At 42.9% G+C, this 17,970-nt stretch overlaps 1 protein-coding gene across 1 annotated transcript; it reads left to right on the plus strand.

Moving 5' to 3' along the window:
- The first annotated feature begins 4,193 nt into the window (after positions 1-4,193).
- On the plus strand, positions 4,194-9,877 carry ZXDB (zinc finger X-linked duplicated B). Its single transcript, XM_033116760.1, has 2 exons — positions 4,194-5,015; positions 5,079-9,877. The coding sequence occupies exons 1-2, from the start codon at positions 4,209-4,211 to the stop codon at positions 6,708-6,710; spliced, it is 2,439 nt and encodes an 812-aa protein (XP_032972651.1). The 5' UTR covers positions 4,194-4,208; the 3' UTR covers positions 6,711-9,877.
- The last annotated feature ends 8,093 nt before the right edge of the window (positions 9,878-17,970 follow it).

The raw sequence follows: 17,970 nt of genomic DNA on the forward strand, positions 1-17,970 counted from the left end.
AAGGCTCAAGGATCCCAACTCCCAGATCAAGTGGCAGATAAAGGCCCTGAAAGGTTATCTCCGGTCTGAGAGGAAGCCGTGTGTATCTCCTACACCTACAGAGCTGAGACTGCTGAAAACCAAAGTCCAGTGTTTCGCCCTGCAAGTGGCTGAATTAAGAAAAGTTAATTTTCTAATCGCACAGGGTGTCTGCTCTTAGAATGGGAACGCTGACTACAAAGTAATGGGATCCTGAAAATTGGAGTGCCGTGTATGGGAGGGTCGTCGTGGTGCTGGAAGACACTGATTTTAAGGACACTTCTTTGCCTTTCCACCCCTGTCTGAGTGCAGTAAACCTACTTTGCCTGAGGAATCTCTAATGGCCCCCGTGAGGCATTTGCCTTGACACACACTCCTGATTCTGGTCTGGCCTCGCCCTCACAAGCTTTCTGTGCATCTAGGCCCGGAAGTAGACTCAAGTACCTGCAGGCCCTGAAATGTGAGGTATGAAATATGACCCACTGGGAGGTGTGTTACACTCCAAGAGAGCTGCATGGTTTCTCAAGGTTATCCCACACTTCTGGGGCCCACGTATGTGAATAGATAATTAAGGTTGTGGGATAATGGTAGGCGATAACACAAAGCTGGGTCAGGACAAAATTATTGATGAGGGCCCACGAAGCAGAGATTTGGAATTGGATGCTGAAACCCAGAGGGTTAAGAAGGGCTCTGAAAGTTTGGTTGTTTGGCTGAAACACGGACCAAACAGTGGCTCAGATGAGATGAAGTCGAAATTTTAGAACTGCGTGGTATACTACAGAGAAAAGGATTCAAAGAACCAGAGAGAGAGGGATATTAGGTGGGCTTCTCTTTTAAGACCTGCTCACCGCACCGAGGAAGGTCCGGAAGGCACTCCTCTTGCCGTGACCGTGAGAAGGAAATTGATGAGGGCAGCCCAAACACGGAGAGAGAGTAAAAAGATCAGTAGTGGCCAGGGGCTGGGGATGCGGGATATATTGGCAGGACACAGGATTTTCAGGGCAGTGACAGGACCTCACTGTACGATACTACGGTGGTCGATACGTGTCATCATACATATGGTCAAACCAAGAGGATGCACAGCACTGACAGGGCCCTGTAATGCAAACTGTGGATTTGGAGTGATTATAAAATGTCAAAGTAGGTTCATCGATCATGACAAGTGTACCACTCTGATGGGGGATGTTTATAAGGGAGAGACTATGCATGCGTGCATCAGGGCAGGGTTACGTAGGGAATTTCTCTGTACAGTCCCGTCAGTTTTGCAGTGAATGTAAAACTGCTCCGAAAGAAAAAAAAAAGTAATCTCAATAAACATAAATTTCTGCTTCTACGAGTTCGACTCTTTTCGATTCCATACGAACGGAATCACAGTATTTGTTATTCTGTGACCGGCTTATTTCACTCAGCCTAATGCGCTCAAGGTTCATCCGCGGTGTCCAACGTGGACGGATTTTCTTGTGTTTTAAGGCTGAATGTTATTCCACTGCCTGCCTGCATATACCACATTTTCTTCATCAGTTCATCTGCCCGTGGACATTTAAGTTGCTTTCACATCTTAGCTATTGTGAAGAATGCTGCAATAAACACGGGAGTACAAATATCTCTTCGAGACCTTGATTTCAAATCTTGGGGATGGCAAGGTGACATGGCAGTTTTCTTTTTAATTTTTTGAGAAACCTCCATCCTATTTTCCACAGCAGCTGCACCACCTTGACGTTCCCACCAACGGTGTAAAAAGGCTTCGATTTCTCTACATCCTCACCAACACTTGCCATCCTTTTCTTTTTTCCAATTTAGCTATCCTAACAGCTGTGAAGCACTACCTCATTGTGTTTTGTTTTTTTTCTTTTCATTTGTTTTAGGTGTACAAAGCAACATGCTACTTAGACGAAAGTGATGAGCCCCTCCCCCGAGCTGCAACCCCTCTGAGATATGACTGTTACAATACCTGTATGTACGTCAACTCTAAGTATACGTATATCTGTAGTCCCGGGAGGTGGACTATAGCATAAGGAAGACAGTCAACGGTATTGTTGTAACCTCATTGTGGTCTTGATTTGTGTTTACTGGGCAGTGAGTGATGTTGTTGTCATCTTTGCATATACCTGTTGGCCGTTTGTATGTCTTCTTTGCAGTCCTGTCTGTTGAAGGACTTTGTCCACGTTTGAGTTTTCTGTGTGTTTTTGTTTGTTTGTTTTGTTCTCTATTGAACTGTAGAAATTCCTTATATATTTCGGGAATTAACCCCTTCTCAAATATCAGGTTGGCAAGTACTTTCTTGTATTTCTTTCCCTGCCCAATCGCAGCATTGTCCATAGTCATAGCCCAAAACTAAAAACAACCCTTCGTGTCCAGCAACTATAGAATGGCAGAATCAGATGATAATCCCTTTGCTAAAATCATACACAGGAATGCTAGTCAGCGATGGAGACAAAGGATGTACAGCTACTGTGGGGCGATATGGATGAGTCTCTGAAATGAATATGATACAGAGGGAAGGACCGTGAGCTCTAAAGGGAAGCACGCAGTGTGATTCTGTTTATAGAACTTCATGTGAAGTGGTAAAGAAATGAGGGAAAGCACTGAGATGATGATCGCAGAGGCAGAATAATGACTATATCCATAGGGGAGGGAGTTGGTTTGTGATGGGGAGGAATTCTGGATGGCTGGCAATGCGTGGTCTGTTTCTCCACCCTGGTGACATGGGCGGCTGCTTTTATAAAGTATCTAAACACGGAAGATATGTTTTATGCACCCCTCTAGATCTCAGATTTGAAAAAGACGCTCCCTCCAAAATTGTCAGACGAAGCAAAATACGTGAAGTACAAGTTTTCATGAGGTTTGAATCGTCATGGATGAAAAGCCTGTTCTTGGAATCCAGGTGTCGGCGAGGGTGTTATCGCGAAAAGAGGGTCAGAGCAGGGGTTCTTGAGACTATAGGTACCGGGTACTCCAGCCATCCCTCTAAACCTCTCTCTGGCTAGATGCCTCACCCTATATTTAGATCAATTCCCAACTCACTGATGACAGACACACTGGAGGATCACCGTCACCACTGATCAGATCACGAGGCATCGCAGGCCAAACCCTCGACAGTGAGACCGGGCCACCACAACGAATCGCAAGCAGACCCGTGGGGTGGGGTGGGGGGCTACCGCACGGGGTCCTCTGCGCATTTCCCTCAGGAGAGGTCATCGCAGCGACTTAGGGTTTGGCCTTATCCCAGTTAACAGGTACTCGCTCCTCCGTGTGTGCCGGAGCATCCAGAGTCAGCTGAGGACGGTCCTCCTAGTGCTGTGACATTGGACATGAAGTCGACCTTGGCGTGACTGACGGGGGAAGGGCCAAGAGTTGGTTTAGGTTGTGCACTGTACAGGGAGAACCCAGCAGAGGGTTGGGGTGGGGTGGTTTCCAGATCTCGGTGTGAATTATTTCATCCTCCAGGCTTAGCTCTGCGAGGCTGAACAGTGCTGATCTGTTGTGGCCCCACCTCTCACTCGTTCTAATCTCTGCATCAGCAGAACAACAACAAAAAACAAACAAAAAAGACTATGTGCCAAATTTTCCAGAGGACCTTGCTCAAGAGAGTTCTGGATACGGAAGGTGTCGGGGGTGAGGGGAGGGAGACATCATTTTCAGCAGGAATTGCCAGCACCCTGTAGTTTTGACACGTACTGTGTTCTCTCAGGAATATCCTCTCATCCATCTACCAACCCAGCCAGGCAGCCAAGCCCTTACAGGATTTTTCACACATGAAAAGCACTAAGCAGCGCGCTCAGCACTGGGAGGGGCTGGGGGTGTTTATTTTGGCATATACGGAGAGGCAGGGATTTCAGTTGCATCTAGCAGCTACATAACCTAGGTGTTCCAGCAGCATTTGCCGAATGAACTGTCATTCGGTCCCCCAATACCTGGGAAGACCTCCTGGATTTCCTACCAATATTAAGTGTGGAATGTATTTAGGCACACCAGGCTCTGCGTCTGGGCTCTCTATCCTGTCCCAGAGACCCAGTACCACAATATTTAAATCACTGTGGCGTTAAACACGTTTTAATATCTGATAGGGCCAGTTTCTGCGCATTGCACTTTTTTTTTTCCCTTTCAGGAACGTGTTCGGGCCCGCGGCAGGGGGCGGGGTCGCACCTCCTCCGCGGCTCTGGTTCCAGCCGAGCCTCACGGACGCGGAGATGGAAATCCCGAGGTTGCTCCCGGCTCGCGGGACGAGACAGGGCGGCGGCGCTGGCAGCCCCGCGGGCGGCGGCCGGGTCCACGGAGGCCCTGACCCGCGGGCTGGCCAGGCCCCCGCGCGCCGCCTCCTGCTGCTCCGGGGGCCCCAAGATGGCGGGCCCGGGCGGCGGCGCGAGGAGGCCCGCGCGGCCTCACGGGGCCCGGGCCCGAGCCCTTTGGCGCCCAGGCCCGATCCGGCCGGCGGCGGCGGCGATGACTTCTTCCTGGTGCTGCTGGACCCGGTGGGTGGCGACGTGGAGAGCGCGGGCGCTGGCCAGGCCGCGGGGCCCGTGTGGGGGGAGGAGGCCGAACGCGGCCCAGGGCTCCCGGGGGGCGAGCGCGGCGCGAACCCCGCGGGCCGCCCCGCGCCGGGCCCCCGCTGCCTGTCGGCGCTCCCCGGCCCGGCGCCGGCCCGGGCCCCGGCACAGGCCCCGGCCCCGGCCCGGGCCCCGATCCCCGCCCCAGGCCTGGGCCCCGCCGCGGCCTTCGCGGGCACCGTGACCATCCACAACCAAAACCTGCTGTTGCGCTTCGAGAACGGCGTCCTGACCCTGGCCACGCCCCCGCCGCCAGCCTGGGAGCCCGGGGTCGCTCCTGCCCAGCAGCCCGGGCCCCTGAGCGCCCCGCCGGCGCCAGCGGGCGCCCCGCACGCCGCGCAGCCCGGCGACTGCCCGGAGCTGCCGCCCGACCTGCTGCTGGCCGAGCCGGCCGAACCCGCGCCCGCCCCGGCGCCCGAGGAGGAGGCGGAGGGCCCGGCCGCCGCGGCCGCCGCCGCCGCCGCCGCCGCCGCCGCCGCTGCCGCCGCCGCCGCCGCCGCCGCCGCCGCCGAGAGCCCCCGCGGGCCGCTGGGCCCGGGCTCGGGCATGCTGCTGTACCTGTGTCCCGAGGCGCAGTGCGGGCAAACGTTCGCCAAGAAGCACCAGCTGAAGGTGCACCTGCTGACGCACAGCAGCAGCCAGGGCCAGCGGCCCTTCAAGTGCCCCCTGGGCGGCTGCGGCTGGACGTTCACCACCTCGTACAAGCTCAAGCGACACCTGCAGTCGCACGACAAGCTGCGGCCCTTCGGCTGCCCGGCCGAGGGCTGCGGCAAGAGCTTCACCACCGTGTACAACCTCAAGGCGCACATGAAGGGCCACGAGCAGGAGAACTCGTTCAAATGCGAGGTGTGCGAGGAGAGCTTCCCCACGCAGGCCAAGCTCAGCGCGCACCAGCGCAGCCACTTCGAGCCCGAGAGGCCCTACCAGTGCGCGTTTTCCGGCTGCAAGAAGACGTTCATCACGGTGAGCGCCCTGTTCTCCCACAACCGCGCCCACTTCAGGGAGCAGGAACTCTTCTCCTGCTCCTTTCCCGGCTGCAGCAAACAGTACGACAAGGCCTGTCGGCTGAAAATCCACCTGCGGAGCCACACGGGCGAGAGACCTTTCCTTTGTGACTTTGACGGCTGCGGCTGGAACTTCACCAGCATGTCCAAGCTCTTAAGGCACAAAAGGAAGCACGACGACGACCGCAGGTTCACGTGCCCGGTGGAGGGCTGTGGCAAATCGTTCACGAGGGCCGAGCACCTGAAAGGCCACAGCATCACCCACCTGGGCACAAAGCCTTTTGTGTGCCCCGTGGAAGGCTGCTGCGCCAGGTTCTCGGCGCGCAGCAGTCTGTACATTCACTCCAAGAAGCACGTGCAGGATGTGGACACCTGGAAGAGCCGCTGCCCTGTCTCCACTTGTAACAAACTCTTCACGTCCAAGCACAGCATGAAGACCCACATGGCCAAGAGGCACAACCTGGGCCAGGACCTCTTAGCCCAGCTGGAAGCGGCCAACTCTCTCACGCCCAGCAGTGAGCTCGCCAGCCAGGGACAGAGTGACCTCAGTGATGCGGAGCTGGTGTCTCTCTTCTCGGACGTGCCGGGCGGCAGTTCCGCGGCAGTGCTGGACACGGCGTTGGTGAACTCTGGCATCTTGACCATTGATGTGGCCTCTGTGAGCTCAACTCTGGCAGGTCACAACAGCAGTTCCCTGGGGCAGGCTGTGGACCCTCGGGCCTTGCTGGCCACCACTGACCTTCCTCAGAGTCTGGATACCTCTCTCTTTTTTGGAACGACCGCCGCCGCTTTTCAGCAGAACCCCTTAGACATGGATGATGTCTCGAGTCCAAGTGCGGGGCCTCTGGGGCCTCTGGGCTCCTTGCTTTTGAAAAACTCCGCCCAGGAGCCCCAAGCTCTGACCCCCAGCAGCAAGCTGACAGTGGACACGGATGCCCTCACTCCGTCCAGCACCCTTTGTGAAAACAGTGTCTCGGAACTACTGACGCCAACCAAAGCAGAGTGGAACGTGCATCCTGACTCTGACTTCTTTGGGCAGGAAGAAGAAACCCAGTTTGGATTCTCCAATCCAGCAGGAAGCCATGGCTGTCAGAAAGAAACGGATCTTATCACAGTGACTGGCAGCTCGTTTTTGGTATGAACGAACTCTACTCATTCCTCGCCACGTGGCTTACTTTTCTTACTTACACCCAGTTTTGAGGATGTTGTGGACTAAATGTTTAAAGGCATTCGTTTGTTTTAAATAGTTATGACAAAGGACAGAGCCCTGGGTTACAAGTTGGGAGAAGTAAATTCTGATCTTGAGTCTGGAACTGACCAGTTGTGCCACCCTGAGCAAGTCACTTAACCTATCTGAGCCTTAATTTACTTATTTATAAAATGAGGTGGTTTGAATAGATTGTTTCCAACGTCTTTTTTTTGCAGCTGTGGGAATCCTTGATAATACACTTCTGAGCAATGACATTTTTTAGTGATTGTGTTGCATGTGCTTTTTTTCAAACATGCATAAAATGCCCATAATTATATAATGAGCATCTATGTACTTTGCACCCAACATCAACAATTATCAATTCATGAACAATGCTGTTTATGTAATCTCCACTATAGCGCACTTCCAGTATTATTTTGTAATAAGTACCAGACATATCATCATCATATGGTTGAAATCAACCATAAATATTCAATATATAGCTCTGTAAGTTATGGTCTTTTGGAAAAGAAAACTACAATTCCATTATCACACTGAACGTTAATTATCTTAATACTAATAAGTGTTCTGTCAGTGTTACAACATCCAGTTGTCTCATAAATGCTACTTTAATTTTTTTTTTAAGGAGGGTGCAGCTCACAGTGGCCCATGAGGCGATCGAACTGGCAACCTTGGTGCTACCAGCACTGTGCTCTAACCAACTGAGCTAACCAGCCACCCCAATATTTTTTATAATTAGAATTCCAATAAGTCTCTTAAGTGTCTTTTTAATGTTTTCTTTAATTTATTATTTTAATTTTTATTTCCAGTTACAGTTGATATATAACAACATGTGTTAATTTCAGGTGTACAACATAGTGATCATACATTTATATAACTTAGGAAGTGATCACCATAATAAGAAGTGTCTTTTTAATCTATTTATGTCCCCTTTGCCTCTTTTTTTCTTGCAACTTTATTCATTTAGGAAATGAGGTTGTTTCACATGTAGCATTTGCTTAGGCTTTGTTGATTGCATCCCTGAGGTGTTAAGTTCCTCTACCCTCTGTTCCCTCAATTAAATAGTTGGATCTAGAGACTTGATCACATTGGAAATGGGAGTTTTTCATTGGTTGTGTTATGTTTTTCTATCAGGTGGCACATAGTGTTTGGTGTTATCTCGTGATATCCACAGCTGCTGCTGTTCATTGCATTAATTCATGATTACCTGTGCTTCTGATATCATGAATTGTTGTAGAATTACTATTAACGGAGGAAGAAATGCTGTTTAAGGCATTTATAAAATATTAATGGAAATATTCAATGCTAAAATATTTTCTTAAATAATGGTAGAACTAACAAGAAAAAAAAGGAGCAAAAAACATGTTGGCTGTTCTCTCCGTTTATCTTCCTGACCTCCTTTGATAATGGGAGGCTTCCTTGTAGAAATTGCCAGCCAGGATTTTGACATGAAACAGACCCAGGGTCAAATTTGTGGTGGATAAGTGGCCTTGAATAAATTAGTGTCACTGAGCCTCAGTTTCCTAGCTGTTAAATAGTAATAGCAGTGCACATAGATAGCTAACACACCTTAGACTTTTCCAGTTTTTAATATGTAAGGAAAAATACGCACTTTGGCATATTTTGATGACTTTCTATAATCTTTTTACCCTTTCATTCCTTCTACTCTAAGGGAGAAATTGGGATAATTTAGTCCTGTTCATGTTCTGACAATAAGATTTGTGAGGGGTAGGGTGAAGCAGAACAGGGAATCTTTTTTCCCTCCACTGAATAATTCACCCCAACCCCTGGAATTTCTGTGGGGAAATGCCAGGAGAGGAGACATTCCTCACAGGTGTTTCTGCATCCCTCTCCATTAGATCATTTTAACGCCATCTTTGTTCTGCTTCCAAAGTCAGACTTCGCTATGACTGTGGATCCTGCTGTTTCATGAAACTCTGATAATGGAGCAGAGGTTTCCTCCTCTCTCTGGTCTGAAGAGCTCATTGTTTGCACTTTCCCAGAGTTGGAAGGAAAGATTGGATCTGAATATTGTGTAAACCGTTGTCTTATATGAGTGTAGCGTTTTGAATTTTGTGGAACATCTTCACAGCTGGTGAAGATGAGGAAATCTTATTTGTTGTTCAGAATGACCCTGTGAGGTAGTTTTGGCAAAGTCTGTTCTATGAGTCATGTGACAATTTAGCTAACTCACATTCCAAATGGCCTTTGGCTAGTAACTGACATTTCTATATATAGCTTAAAAAAGAAAAATTCCTTTTACCTCTCCCTTCCCACCCATCCAACTTTCATGATTCATTGCTGTGTCCTAGCTGCTTTTCCCACTTTAGTTGGTTACTTCCTGCTTCCTTTCTCCCCACTCCACTCCACTCCCTTGCATGTGCATTCCAGTCCTTCCCATGCCTTTTTTTATTTTTTAATAGCTAGATCTCTTCCTGTCACTATCCCTCAGACATTATCCTCATGGCCCATTTTCTTCCAATGATAACATTTCCTGAGTGTACACTGCAGTTCTGCGTGTACAGTAAGAAGTTATTTTCTGAGCTTAGATAATACTGTGTGTATGTATATGTGATGTGGCGCCGATAATAAGAGATTATTTTCTATACTGCTCATATGAGAAGTGGATTTGTTTCATTATTTCTATTTTTTAAAAGTTTTTGTGAAGGACTTCTGCTAATACTTATTTGCTGTAGTGTATTAGTCCAATAGTGTTTGCATGTGAATGTCTATGGATGACAGTTATTGTAGCACTTTGGCAGTGCACTAAAAATTTGCCACTTTGGAATATTTCTGTACTGTGTGTGTGAGTATACACACATATATTTTTACAGTGATTGTATTCATTTAGTGAAAAACAAAACTTAGTCATACTTTTGTAAATCAAAAAAATGCTCAAAATGTCATTGTGTCTACTCATTCAATGGTTTTCTTTCTTTGTTATGAAAATACTTATATTCATAAAGTGCATTGCAAAAATATTGTCAATCATTAAAGCCTCTTAAATAGACCACTATATTTCATGTCTGACAAATATGAGTGTCAAGTATTGAAATGAACACACAAGTAGTGAACATGAAATAAATTATTTAAACATGAAGAGAATTTAAACTGTGACTTCATTTTCTTAATTCCTTAAACCAACTTCTTTCCAACAAAAAATCATAAATTAGGTTTTTAATACCCATTGCTTGAATTTTCAAAGGACATGTTACTTTTCTCAAAAATAAAATATTTTGTTTGTGGGCTCATGGTTTCATTGAACAAATTTGTTCAAATGATTTATCTTTCAACACCATTTCCTAGAAATATGGTGAAGCCCTTTATACTTTCAATGCAAGAAGTTTCATTTCTGTTGGTGGCGTAAAGTTGCCATCACTCCTTTTAAATAATGGGACATAATTTAATCCTATTTCTTTTCTGCTTCTCCTCAGTCACTGGTTTATTTAAAAATCTTGCCAATTAAAAACACTAACTTAACATGCTGACTTAAAAAGAAGTCTGTTTCTAGGGGTTGTGTTGATCATATTGATCATAGGTTAAAATATATTGACACTTGGCATTTTTACCGATTACTATAATTAATATAATGACGCTTGAGAAGCAGGAGTGAAACATGGATGGATTATGAAGTTTGTCTCTGTGACCTAAACTCTTCATGTTCTTATCCAGGAAACATACGAGAGCAGTTTGTTAGCTGGGGATTCCACTGTATTTATTCAAATTAATAAATATTCATTAAGCATCATTGTGCAAAATACAGCATAACATATTGAGGGTTCTATCAGAAGAGTAACATGTAACTCTGACCTGTAAGGAGACCACAATTGATAGGAGATCAAAAAACTTAAACTTAACTGGAGAACAAAAATGAGAAAAGTTTAATGTACCAAAATGACTGAGAGGTGGAAAAAACAGTAAGAATAACGAGTTTTATTCTGGGCACAGATTAGAGCCAGTGAACATGTTTTAATAGAGCAGTCAGATCATGAAAATGATGTCTCAGAAAGGTTAATGTAATGCAGGTATAGAATGTAGATTAGGGGCCAGCCCGATGGCTCAGGTGGTTGGAGCTCCATGCTCCTAACGCCGAAGGCTGCTGGTTCGATTCCCACATGGGCCAGTGGGCTCTCAACCATAAGGTTGCTTGTTCGACTCCGACTCCCGCAAGGGATTGTGGGCTGCACCCCCTGCAACTAACAACGGCAACTGGACCTGGAGCTGAACTGCTGCGCCCTCCACAACTACAATTGAAAGGACAACAGCTTGACTTGGAAAAAATCTTGGAAGTACACACTGTTCCCCAATAAAGTCCTGTTCCCCAATAAAGTCCTGTTCCCCTTCCCCAATAAAATCTTTGAAAAAAAGAAGAATGTAGATTAGATTGCAGAGACTGGGCTAGGAGAATCAGTGAGAAAGCTTTTGCAGTTCAAGTGTGAGATAAGATGAAGCATGAAGCCTGGTGCCAGAGTGGTGTCAGTGCAAAAGGAAAGGCAGGAACAGATTGAAGATGTTTTCAAATTGAAGGAGTATTACTTAGTGCCTCATTACGGAGGGAGGGAGGGAGATAGATAGATAGATAGATAGATAGATAGATAGATAGATAGATAGATAGATGATAATCATAGACAGATAGTTATCAGAAATTATATAGTTCAGGTTTGTTGGGGAGTCTAAACATTTTTACTAACAAGGAAGTGAGGAAGTGTCCTTTTTGGAAATGAATGTGTAAAGATGGTGTTTAGTTAAGTGATAATTGAAAAATCATAGTTATCCCTTCATAAACTATCCGTATTTTGGTTAGTCCACTTTCTAGATGACAACAGAGGGTCACTTCTTCTTGGTTCCCTCTGATCATTTTACTTCCCTTTGAATTACCAGAGGCCTCCTCATCTTGTCTGGAATGGTCTAGATCTGCACTGACCAATATGGTAACTACTAGTCACATGAGGCTATCCAGCATTTGAAATGCAGCTAGCACGTATGACAGAGACTGAATTTTTAATTTAATTAATTTAAACTTGGAAGCAGTTTAAAATATTTTTCTGTTCCGCAACAATTTTATTATTTTAGGATTAAATTTCACTTTAACCATTGAAAGTTTAGCATTCGAATTGAGATATGCTGTAAAGCACAAATCCGATTTTGAAGGTTTAGCACAATATATTGATTATACATGGAATAACATGTGAATGTTTTTCAGCTTTATTGAGGTATAATTGACAAATAAAATTGTAAGATATTTAAAACGTACATCGTGGTGATTTGATATATGTATACATTGTGAAAGAATTTCCACCATCTAGTTAGTTAACACATTCATCATCTCACATATTTACCTTTTTTTTTTTGGTGAGAACATTTCATTTCATATACATTTGCTTAAAAATATAATATTAAAATTAATTTTACCAGGTTGCTTTTTTTTTGCTTTTTTAATGTGGCTATAGAAAACTTAAAATTATACATATTAAATTGAAAATTACATATTTTGCTCTTGATATATTTCTATTGGCCGGCACCAATCTGGATGTATATTACTTTACAGTTGACTGTGCTTCAAAATGAGCTATACAGTTTCTGCTATCCATCAAGTGTCTTTCCTACTACTGCTTTTTAAATTCAGTGGCTGTTCTATGTTTAGAGTAGAATAATCTATATATTATCACAGATTTTGCCATAGTTTGAAGTTTTGTCATAAATTTCAGCAATTCTTCCTGAGAACTTTTTGGAGTATTACCTGCATTTGTCTCAGTTGGAGCAGACAGGGTAGGATTGTCAAAGTCCAGTATCCCTGCATCTGTGTGAGATTGGCTTGGGTTCCTTAGCCAGAATCACTTCTGTCACTGGAGAAAACTGTGAGACAAGTGATGACAGGAGAACCTAGTCATGAGAATCCCTACTGTAGTCTGTCCATTTTATCTCCACTAAATTTCCCTGTCCACTAAAAAAGATAACCCTAGAAGAAGTAGAAGGGGGAAAAAAGTGAAAAATTAAAGAAGGTGTGTGAATAACTCTTCAGGATTACACTGTATTGCACTGTAAATTTGATAGAAGTCTTACATTGTCAACTACAATATTTTTTTGTTGTTCTTGTTCATTGCTAACATTTAAAGACATACAAAACCCTTTTAACTGGCAGTTTTCTAAAAACAACATCGTAATTTAGTATTTTAAAAGGAAGCATACAGGGATCTCTAAAAGCATCAGCAATCTCTGAGTCCGTTAATACCATCCTTTATACTTATTTACCAATTACCAGTCAGCAGTGATGTATTGAGTACATAATATATGAAAAATATATGAGGTATTATACATAACTATAATTCATTATTAATAAATATTTTGCCTCTTATGAGCCTCTTATGTGATAAGTATTGTACTTATGTTCAAAGACATGATCTAGATAGAAAACTATTAAAACCACTGTATTACAGAGTTCTAGGAGGTACTTTATAGATCTTACCAGAGTAAGAGGTATCAATTTTTCTGAGTAGACATAAATTTTGATGAAGATAATTCAATATACAGAATATCATCAAATATTTATTTCATTAAAATCTAAATTTTCATTTAAGTTATAAACAGAATAAAATTGTTCTAATTTAAAATTTTGACAGGTGTCTTAGAAGTAGATTTGATAAACGATAGCAAACATTTTTGAAAATCAATTATAAAATATGCTTTATTTTATTTCTAGATTATAATCTTTGACTTCAGATGTGCTGGAAGTGATCCTAGAGATTTTCTGCTGTCTTCTCTCATTTTATGAATAAGTATTACAGCTTACAGTTTTGTATGTGAAAAATATTTTCTTACTATGTAACAGGATCACAAAATTTAATATTCTGGAATAATAAGGGCATTATTTTGAAGGTAACTTAGACACTAGCTGGAAGGAAGGAGGTAGTAATTAATTTCATGTAACATTTCACGCGGAGACAGTTTAACACGGAGGAACCTAAAAGTTCACCAATGCTCTGGGGTGGGGGGGCTGTCTAGGTAAGCAAGCAAGTGTTTTGATTTCTAGGTAAAAAACAGCTTAACACTTTCAATCTGTTCCAGCATAGCAAAATAAAACTTTATTTAGTGATAAGCAATTTTAAGTGTCCATGATGTAAAACAGTCACAAAAACAAACAGGATTTCAAATCTCAGATATTCTCCTTATAGCATGATTGCAAAATAATCCCATTTATTTTACACAGGACTAACCTACATCTTCTGTTTACAATATACAATAAACAGGGAAGATATTTTCATTGTGAGCTTCGGCTCATACAACAGAAGGAAACTGGCCACATATCTGCTTGGAAATTTGCCAGAAGAGAGAACCCTAGTAGAAATTGCGGGCGACAGAGCAGCAGCAGTTCACCCCAGGCTAGTTCCAACTTTAGTGATGCTTCAGTGACCTTTCCTGTCAAAAGTGCCTGCATCAGTTAGTTCACACATACTAGAACACTTTAGCACTTGCTATTTCTAACAACATTTAGTATTTCTCTTTAAATTTACATATGCTGTGTCATCCTGGTGTTAATTATTAGTTAGTTTGTTATAATTTTAACAATAATTCAATCAAATCCATGCCTCATGATAATAGTAAAACAGCAAATGTCAACATTTAATATTGCATCTCCATTTTAAAACTTTTGACTTAATAATTTTTTTTAATGTGGCATATTTTCCCACCTTATTTGAGCATCTCTCAGTTATCTTTGTATGTTGTAAGCAATAAAATTTGGAGCTCTGTTAAGATAAACATTTAGGTTTATAGCCTTAGAATATTGGCTACTTTGAAAATGGAGAAAGTTAGACAGGCTTCCTCCCATTCATAGATCAATGATAGAGCACTTGGAAAAAGCTGAGGAGTAAGACGTAAAGTAAATCTTGTAACGAAGATCAATGTCATGGGGGGGAAGCTATTTAATTCTATCGTTTTAAATTATCCATTTATATTTATCAACTTTGCTGCTGAATATAATCTTATCTGTTGTATGAACATATAGAAGCTTATTTTTAAAAATTCCATCTAATTTACATTCCCACCAGCAGTGTATGAGGGTCCCTTTTTTTTCCACAGCCTCTCCTACACTTGTTATTACTTCTCTTGATGATAGCCATTCTAACAGGTGTGAGGTGATATCTCATTGTGGTTTTTATTTGCATTTCCCTCATAGCTAGTGAAGTCGAGCATTTTTTTCATATATCTGTTGGCTGTTTGTCTTCTTGGGAGAAGTGCCTGTTCAGGTCCTCTGCCCATTATTCTTTTTTATAATTAATTAATTTATTATTTTTTTCAGTGACAGTTGACATTCAATATTATTTTATATTACTTTCAGAAGTACAGCACAGTGGATAGACATTTATATAATTTATGCAGTGATCCCCCCACTTAGTCTAGTTTGGTTTTTGTTGTTGAGTTGTATGAGTTCTTTATATATTTTGGATATTAGCCCATTAACAGAAGTGTTATTTGCGAATATCTTCTCCCATTTGATTGGTTGCCTCTTTGTTTGGTTAATGGTTTCTTTTGCTATGCAGAAGTGTTTTACTTCGATATAGTCCCAATTCATTTATTTTTGTTTTTACTTCTCATTACTTTGAGGTCAAATTCATAAAATCCTCTCCAAGACCAAGTTTCATAAGTTTAGTACCTATGTTTTCTTCTATGCATTTTATTTTTTCAGGACTTATATTTAGGTCTTTGAACCATTTTGAGTTAATTTTTTTGTGTGTGGTGACAGATAGCCATTATGGAAAACAGTATGGAGGTTCCTCAAAAAATTAAGAATAGAATCACCATATGACCCAGCAATCCGTCTTTTGGGTGTCTATCCCAAAAATTTGAAAGCATTTATTTGTAAAGATATATGCACTCTTATATTCATTGCAATACTATTCACGGTGGCCGAGACATGGAAACAACCTAAGTGTCCTTTGATAGATGATTGGATAAAGAAGAAGTGATACATATACACTCGGCCATAAGAAAAGGTGAAAGAGTGCCGGTTGCAACAACATGGATGGATCTTGAGATTATCATGCTAAGCGAAAAAAGTCAGAAAAAGTAGAGAACCATATGACTTCACTCATATGTGAGATATAAAACTGAAAGCACCAAACGAGTAAGACAAACAAAAACTCATAGACACAAACAACAGATTAGTGGTTACTAGAGAAAAAGGGGGGAGGGGGAAGGTAGAAAAGGGTAAAGGGGGTCAAATATATGGTGATGGAAGGAGATTTGACTTTGGGTGGTAAACACACAATGCAATATACAGATGATATATTATAGAATTGTACACTTGAAACCTATATAATTTTACTAACCAATGTCACACTGTCATGCAGGGTGTCATGTGGGGTGTCATGCGGGGTCTCTGGTCCCGCTCCCCACATAAGAACGCAGGATATGGTGAGGCCAAAAAGGAACACCAATGGAGCCATAGATAGGGGAGTCACACCACTATATTCTTGCTGGCAGCCGGGCAAGACACATGAAGTAAGATCCACACGATCCGTAATCCGCCATCCACTTTTCTGCCTGCCAACCAACCAACCAACCAACCAAAGCAGTCACAGCAGTTATATCAGTGGCTAATTGGCTAACTGGTTACAGCTGATGGCCAACTAGCCACAGTTGATGGCCATCTACTACCCAAGCCAGCACCTTTCTATGTGAGGCCGAGAGCCTGGAAACTACTCTCTGGGACTCTGTTCCCACGCACCCTGTCACGCTGGAGACCCTGCTCGCTGCGCCATGTGTCATGCAGGGTATCATGCGGGGTCTCTGGTCCCACTCCCCACATGAGAACGCAGGACATGGTGAGGCCAAAAAGGAACACCCACGGAGCCATAGATAGGGGAGTTATACCACTATATTCTCGCTGGCGGCTGGGTTGGAGACACAGGAATTAAGAGCCACACTATCCGTAACCTGCCGTCCACTTCTGCCAACCAACCAACCCCACTTGCTATCTGCAATCCGCCCTGCTAACTGCAATCCGCGCTTGCTAGCTCAGCCACCATCTTCTTGCTAGGCCCCATTTTCTGATAGCGTAGCCACGGCACTTATATTAGTGGCCAATGGCTCACTGGTTACAGCTAATGGCCAACTAGCCAACTGTGATGGCCATCCAATAACAGTTGATGGCCATTTACTACCTGAGCCAGCACTTTTCCACGTGAGGCTGAGAGCCTGAAAACTGCTCTCCTGGCTCTGTCCCCACACACCCCAACAAATTTAATTTAAAAAAATATAGAGAGACATGTTTTCATTGAGGAAAATGAAGATAATTTTGGTTATTTCAGAATTTTACCTTGTGTATTAAGCTGGTTAAAGTTAAAAGTATTATAAGTTTTTTTTACAAATTAAGTTTAATATCAGTGGTGTACTTATGTAAAGCTAAAATGTTATGTGTTGGCAAAAAAAAATTTTCCTGTATTATTGGTATGCTTTTTTTCATCCATACTTTATTTTATTTTGCTTTTTAAAATTTATTCATTTGTTTATTTATTTTTGACATTCAGTATTATTTTATATTAGTTTCAGGTATACAGCATAATGGTTAGACATTTATATAATTTATGCAGTGATCCCCCTGATTAGTCTAGTACCCACCTGTCACTACACATAGTTGTTGCAACATTATTGACTATATTCCCTATGCTGTACTTTATGTCCCCTGACTATTTTGTAACTACCAATTTGTATTTTTTAATCTCTTCCCCTTTTTCACCCAGTTCCCCAATCCCCTCCCCTCTGGCAACCATCAGTCTGTTCTGTGCATCTATGAGCCTGTTTCTGTTTTGTTTGTTCATCTATTTTGTTTTTTAGATCCCACATATAAGTGAGATCATATGGTATTTGTCTTTCTCAGTCTGACTTATTTCACTTAGCATAATACCGTCTAGGTTCATCCATGTTGTCACAAATAGTAAGATTTCATTCTTTTTTATGGCTGAGTAATATTCCCTTTTATATATGTATCACATCTGCTTTATTTATTGGTATACTTTTAATAAGAGTTATACAGGAAAACAAATATTTTGTTTTATTGATTTCTTACGCTCTTTATTGTCAGGTCTTTGATTGCTTAAGTACACTGAGTCATCTTAATATTGAAAAAGCTAAATTTTCATTTTAATAAGTATTTAACTTTCTGTATTTGCTTGTGGGGTCTTTGTCACAA

The sequence above is a fragment of the Rhinolophus ferrumequinum genome, chromosome X (genome assembly GCF_004115265.2).
Source record: "Rhinolophus ferrumequinum isolate MPI-CBG mRhiFer1 chromosome X, mRhiFer1_v1.p, whole genome shotgun sequence".
NCBI lineage: Eukaryota > Metazoa > Chordata > Mammalia > Chiroptera > Rhinolophidae > Rhinolophus > Rhinolophus ferrumequinum.

Excerpts from the sequence above, each read along its gene's own strand:
- ZXDB (XM_033116760.1), top strand. The coding sequence starts at position 4,209 with ATGGAAATCCCGAGGTTGCTCCCGGCTCGCGGGACGAGACAGGGCGGC. Across the intron at positions 5,016-5,078 it reads AGGGCCCGGCCGCCGCGGCC|AGCCCCCGCGGGCCGCTGGG; the intron begins GCCGCCGCCGCC and ends GCCGCCGCCGAG.